The 7,120-nt window shown below is 42.3% G+C and overlaps 1 protein-coding gene across 1 annotated transcript; it reads right to left on the minus strand.

Moving 5' to 3' along the window:
* Window positions 1–1,387: 1,387 nt before the first annotated feature.
* LOC311103113 (apoptosis regulator BAX-like) lies at window positions 1,388–5,406 on the minus strand. The gene is made up of 6 exons (XM_084144650.1): window positions 5,018–5,406; window positions 4,838–4,868; window positions 4,394–4,561; window positions 3,640–3,778; window positions 3,414–3,518; window positions 1,388–3,128 (listed from the first exon to the last, which is right to left on the minus strand). Exons 1-6 carry the CDS (start codon window positions 5,037–5,039, stop codon window positions 2,985–2,987), a joined length of 609 nt encoding a protein of 202 aa, XP_084000776.1. The 5' UTR covers window positions 5,040–5,406; the 3' UTR covers window positions 1,388–2,984.
* Window positions 5,407–7,120: the final 1,714 nt, after the last annotated feature.

A 7,120-nucleotide genomic window follows, 5' to 3' on the forward strand; every position in this document is an offset into this window, starting at 1 on the left:
GTTTTCACCTCACATTTGAATTGCAGTTTCACATCAAATTTGGACTTTCACGTGCAATTTCATATTATCACGTGTTGCTTTTACATGTTGTCACGTTATCACTTAACTTCCCATAAGATCACATGTTAAACACATGATCACGTGAAATTCATGTGGTTTTTCCGTAAGGGTAGTGAGACAAAATGTACTGAGCACTGCCCCAACACTTTGGTTTCATTACTGTAAGTCAATATATACAGTGCCTTCAGAATGTATTCACACCCCTTTGTGTTACAGCCTGAATTTAAAATGGATTACATTGAGATTTGGTGTCACTGATCTACACACAATACCCCATAATGTCAAAGTGGAATTATGTTTTTAGAATTTTTTTAAACAAATTAATCAAAAATGAAAGGCTGAAATGTCTTGAGTCAATAAGTATTCAACCCTTTTGTTATGGCAAGCCTAAATAAGTTCAGGAGTAAAAAGGTGCTTAACAAGTCACATAATAAGTTGCATGGACTCACTCTGTGTGCAATAATAGTGTTTAACATGATTTTTTGTGATTCAGGAGTAACATTAAAACAGAATAATATGCCACACCAACATTAGACAACTATACAAAAAACCCTCAAATTGCTGAGATAAGTAAATTAAATCAATGATGAGAGAATAATCAGATGAACTGATAACTAAAATAGCAGTGCAGATGGCAGTATTTTTCTAAGTGCAGAGATGTATACAGAGTATTTTGTGTAGATCGTTGACATTTTGTAAAAAATGTAATCCATTTTAATCCCACTTTGTAACACAACAGAATGTGGAACTGAAGGCACTGATAAAAATGAGTTTTATTTTATTTTACCCTTATTTTACCAGGTAAGTTGACTAAGAACACATTCTCATTTACAGCAGCGATCTGGGGAATAGTTACAGGGGGGATTAATGAGCCATTTGGAAGCTGGGGATGATTAGGTGGCCATGATGGTATGAGGGCCAGATTAATTTTGCCAGGACACCGGGGTTAACACCCCTACTCTTACAATAAGTCCCATGGGATCTTTAGTGACCACAGAGAGTCAGGACACCCGTTTTAACGTCCCATCCAAAAGACGGCACCCTACACAGGGCAATGTCCCCAATCTTTGCACTGGGGCATTGGGATATTATTATTTTTTGACCAGAGGAAAGAGTGCCTCCCACTGGCTCTCGAACACCACTTCCAGCATCTTATTTATCCTGAGCAAACCAGAAGGTACAGTGGGGAAAAAAAAGTATTTAGTCAGCCACCAATTGTGCAAGTTCTCCCACTTAAAAAGATGAGAGAGGCCTGTAATTTTCATCATAGGTACACGTCAACTATGACAGACAAATTGAGGGAAAAAAATCTAGAAAATCACATTGTAGGATTTTTTATGAATTTATTTGCAAATTATGGTGGAAAATAAGTATTTGGTCACCTACAAACAAGCAAGATTTCTGCCTCTCACAGACCTGTAACTTCTTCTTTAAGAGGCTCCTCTGTCCTCCACTCGTTACCTGTATTAATGGCACCTGTTTGAACTTGTTATCAGTATAAAAGACACCTGTCCACAACCTCAAACAGTCACACTCCAAACTCCACTATGGCCAAGACCAAAGAGCTGTCAAAGGACACCAGAAACAAAATTGTAGACCTGCACCAGGCTGGGAAGACTGAATCTGCAATAGGTAAGCAGCTTGGTTTGAAGAAATCAACTGTGGGAGCAATTATTAGGAAATGGAAGACATACAAGACCACTGATAATCTCCCTCGATCTGGGGCTCCACGCAAGATCTCACCCCGTGGGGTCAAAATGATCACAAGAACGGTGAGCAAAAATCCCAGAACCACACGGGGGGGACCTAGTGAATGACCTGCAGAGAGCTGGGACCAAAGTAACAAAGCCTACCATCAGTAACACACTACGCCGCCAGGGACTCAAATCCTGCAGTGCCAGACGTGTCCCCCTGCTTAAGCCAGTACATGTCCAGGCCCGTCTGAAGTTTGCTAGAGTGCATTTGGATGATCCAGAAGAGGATTGGGAGAATGTCATATGGTCAGATGAAACCAAAATATAACTTTTTGGTAAAAACTCAACTCGTCGTGTTTGGAGGACAAAGAATGCTGAGTTGCATCCAAAGAACACCATACCTACTGTGAAGCATGGGGGTGGAAACATCATGCTTTGGGGCTGTTTTTCTGCAAAGGGACCAGGACGACTGATCCGTGTTAAGGAAAGAATGAATGGGGCCATGTATTGTGAGATTTCTAGTGAAAACCTCCTTCCATCAGCAAGGGCATTGAAGATGAAACGTGGCTGGGTCTTTCAGCATGACAATGATCCCAAACACACCGCCTGGGCATCCCAAACACACCGCCTGGGCAACGAAGGAGTGGCTTCGTAAGAAGCATTTCAAGGTCCTGGAGTGGCCTAGCCAGTCTCCAGATCTCAACCCCATAGAAAATCTTTGGAGGGAGTTGAAAGTCCGTGTTGCCCAGCGACAGCCCCAAAACATCACTGCTCTAGAGGAGATCTGCATGGAGGAATGGGCCAAAATACCAGCAACAGTGTGTGAAAACCTTGTGAAGACTTACAGAAAATGTTTGACCTGTGTCATTGCCAACAAAGGGTATATAACAAAGTATTGAGAAACTTTTGTTATTGACCAAATACTTATTTTCCACCATAATTTGCAAATAAATTCATAAAAAATCCTACAATGTGATTTTCTGGATTTTTTTTCTCTAATTTTGTCTGTCATAGTTGACGTGTACCTATGATGAAAATTACAGGCCTCTCATCTTTTTAAGTGGGAGAACTTGCACAATTGGTGGCTGACTAAATACTTTTTTTCCCCACTGTAGGTAACTAATAATACATAGACTAGGTAAACAAATGTATTTGTGTGTGTGTGTGTATGCGCACGCCCACACGTTTGCATGTATTGCTCTTGAACTGGAGTGGGACTGTGTGTGTGTGTCAGGTCCTCCTGGACAGTTTCCAGGTGATAACACTACCCAGTATGACACCTCCGAGGAAGACCAGGATGAGCCCTGAGGACCGGGCTCTCATAGAGGACATCCTCTCCACCTGCACACGTGCCAGCGCAGCGAAACTGTTCACCTGGGAAGAGAGAAAGAAAGATAGGGGGGAGAAGAGAAAGAGGGGGAACAAAGAAAGATGAGGAGAGAGAAAGGGGGTGAAGAAAAAGAGGAGAGAAAGAAAGAGGGCAGAAAGAGAGAAATCAATGACAATCCAAGTTCAGTTTTCTCTAACAATAGTTAATACCACATCATACACTTCAACCATGACCAAGTTTATATCAATATAGAATATTGCCCATTTGGTTTATTTTAATACAAAGGGGAAACACTTGGGGGACTGCCTCTAATGGTATCCATATCTTACCCATCCTCCATGTTTCTGGATCCAGTCCAGTAATTTGCTTCTGAAGTACTCCAGAGTCCACTTCAGAATGGCCTTCACTAACTGGGGGAGGTTGGCAATCACCACCTAACAGAAACGAAAAGAGTGATTTAATACACACACACACACACACACGCTTACAAACAGTGATTGTACTGTACGTCCAATAATAATAATAACAAAGTACCAAGAACAGTGTATAACATACCTTGACAGCTATCCTCCCTGCTACGTAGAACAGCACAGCAATTCTCTCCCAGGTGATTTGACCATCCTCAAATACCTTTTCCACCAACTTCCAGTAGTTGGTCTTGCTGGTCATTTGCCCCACCATTCCATCTATCGCACTGTTGCTCGGACAGACGGGTTGAAGGAGGTAGGGTAGGAATTAGACTACTGACTTTAGACCATTGTAAACTAACACACAGAGGGACACACATACTCTATATTCATATGTGTTTATCTACCCAGCTAACCAAAATTGGTTCTGTGAAAGTTCCCAGAACATTCGTTAGGTTGCGGAAAATGTTCTCATAACACAAAAACTGTCCACTTGTGCTGATGATTATACAGTGTTTGTATATAACATTTGCCTGATGTTGCAAGAATGTTCCCAGAACACATTTCATTTTTGTTATTACATTACCTGGAAACCTAATGAGAACATTTGGGGAATGTTCTGTTGTGATTATTACAAATGTTATGCACAACATTTTAGTGAATGTTAGGAGAACATTACAAGGATGTTCATTTAAAACATTTTCTGAAGAACAAAATGGTTAATGTTAGATAAAACCCTAACTAGAACTTAATGTGACTCTTAGATAATGTTATGGGAATGTTCCTGGTTTGCTGGGTAGTCTATTGCATCAAATTCATCAACGTGAATTCACATGAATAACAGTTTGAGAAATTGAACAGGTACTGTAAAACACAAAGCAATGGCTCTAATGTCAACTGACTCGTCCAGCTTCCCGTCCTTCTTGAAGGCGTCTCCGATGGTCCGTATCATCACAGCCAGCTGCAACACCATCTTCTGCTCCTGATCACTCTCCACCTCCTGGGTTTCTGTGGGGTGCGCTACCAGGACTTCTGAATACAACACCTCCTCCAGCTGCTCCTGCATCACTCTGGGGACAAGAGAGCATTCTGGTCCAGAACTACCCCTTATTAGAGCACATAGCCTGCTGTAGTGTGTCAAACTAAACTACTGTTGTCACGACACACAGTTCCTGCCGGTTTACATTTCTTCCTTGCACTTAACTGATAATGTAGAGAATACTTTGTTTTTTTGCTGTCTGTTTTTGTCAATTCCCAACCCCACAGGTTTACAGCTAGGTGTGTCTATAGGATGCGTCTTTGTGGTTCGTTTTATGAGTATCTGTGAAAGTGAAAGTGAAACTCACCTATTCAGCAGCACCTCTCCTACTCTGTCATCTGTAGAACGAATAAAAAATGAAACCAAAACCAGTTTATAATTCTAAATGTCAAATAGAACAGAATCATGATAACTAGCATTGACAATGTACTGAAAACGTGGTTATATTGTTGCAGTGATGAGATATTGCACTGGCAGACCTAGCTACCTGATGTCCCTACACACGCCATTGACAGTCCACACCCAGGCCAAATGATAGCTTGCTAGCTGTAACTTCAGACAACTTTAGTACAGTAATTGTAGTTCTCTTATTTTGACAGACGATGGTTGCTGCTGTTTTATCTCTATTAAGAAAATATGACATTCCTTAGAGATATCTCTTATTTTGACAGACGATGGTTGCTGCTGTTTTATCTCTATTAAGAAAATATGACATTCCTTAGAGATAATATGCAGAATCTACAAGCGCAAGAAATAAGAACGACCCCAGACGATAACAAGACTGGACAGTGGAATGAAAGACGAGAGTCGAGAGAGAGCAGACGAGCAGCCGACCGGAGACAATCAGCGCGTGCGCATTGTCAATATGGGTCCACACGCTAATGTATCTTCTGCTTCTGCTTCTTCTTCTTCTTCTTCTTCTTCTTCTTCTTCTTCAGTGGGGATTATCGGCGGTTGACATCCAACGTTATGGTGCATTACCGCCACCTACTGTACTGGAGTGTGGGCCAGAGACCTGCCAGCCCCGTTGCTCTTAAAAAAGATAAAAACATATTTTAGACTATATCTAATGACGTTCTACTCAATATACTCTTTAAACGAATGTCCTGTATCCCCTTCTCCCTCATACTAGATCACATTCTATCTCTTTCCCTCTGATACTGCCCACACTGTAGCAATACATGCTCCACGGTCTCTGTTTCCTGACAATAATCACACTTTCCTGTTGGATGCTTTCCTATCACATTTAATGTCTTATTCAACTGGCTGTGTCCCACCCTTAATCTAGTAAAAATAGCCTCCTCTCTTCTGTCCCTTCCTGCCGTCCTCTCCTCCCCGACTTTCCTCTGTACTTGAAATAAATGCCTTCCCTTATTATCTCTATTCAACTGCTCCTACCATCTCTGCACCATCACTGTATATATCAGTATTTTTGCCTTGCTCATTGAAACTTCAACATCAACATCCCCACTACTAAGTGCTTGTTTAGCCTGTTCATCTACTGCCTCGTTCCCCTCCACCCCCACATGGAACTGGGACCCAAGTAAATCTTATCTGAATACCCATCTGTTTAATCCTGCCATGGGTTTGTAGCACCTCATAAAGCAGGTCTTGTCTGCTACGTGAGCTAAAGGACTGGAGACTCATTAACACTGCACATGAATCAGAGCAAATAACTACTCTGTCTTGTTTGACTTACTCCACCCACTGCAAGGTCAACAGTATGGCCACCAGCTCCGCCGTCTATACAGCCAGATGATCGCTCATGTTCCCAGCATGCCTGTAAAATCCCTTTCGCAGGATGAGACACCCATGTCCTTGTAGGTTGAGCCAATAATTCATTGCCAGCTGCTGTCTCCTAATCTGCAATGGCATATCCCCCATCTCCACCTATAATGCAGCTACTGGGGACGTCCGAAACGCCCCACTACATATTCTGAGTCCTTGCCCCTGTATGACATCTAGCCTTTCCAGTGAGGTCCGGGCTGCCGAACCATATGCTATACTGGCATAGTCTATTACAGATCGGATCAATGCAACATACATGGTCTTCAAAGAGGAACGCCCAGCCCCCACGCTAATGTGAATTGATTGCCCCCCATCTATCCTCAGAGTTCGTACTGCTTGGTGACCTAAATTGGGATATGCTTAACACCCCGGCCATCCTACAATCTAAACTAGATGCCCTCAATCTCACACAAATTATCAACGAACCTACCAGGTACAACCCTAAATCCGTAAACATGGGTACCCTCATAGATATTATCCTGACTAACTTACCCTCTAAATACACCTCCGCTGTCTTCAACCAGGATCTCAGCGATCACTGCCTTATTGCCTGCGTCCGTAACGGGTCCGCGGTCAAACGACCACCCCTCATCACTGTCAAACGCTCCCTAAAACACTTCAGCGAGCAGGCCTTCCTAATTGACCTGGCCCAGGTATCCTGGATGGATATAGATCTCATTCTGTCAGTAGAGGATGCCTGGTTGTTCTTTAAAAGTAATTTCCTCTCAATCTTAAATAAACATGCCCCATTCAAAAAATACAGAACTAAGAACAGATATAGCCCCTGGTTCTCCTCAGACTT

Source organism: Coregonus lavaretus (genome assembly GCF_964263955.1).
Source record: "Coregonus lavaretus genome assembly, chromosome: 2".
In the NCBI taxonomy this organism is placed as follows: Eukaryota; Metazoa; Chordata; class Actinopteri; order Salmoniformes; family Salmonidae; genus Coregonus; species Coregonus lavaretus.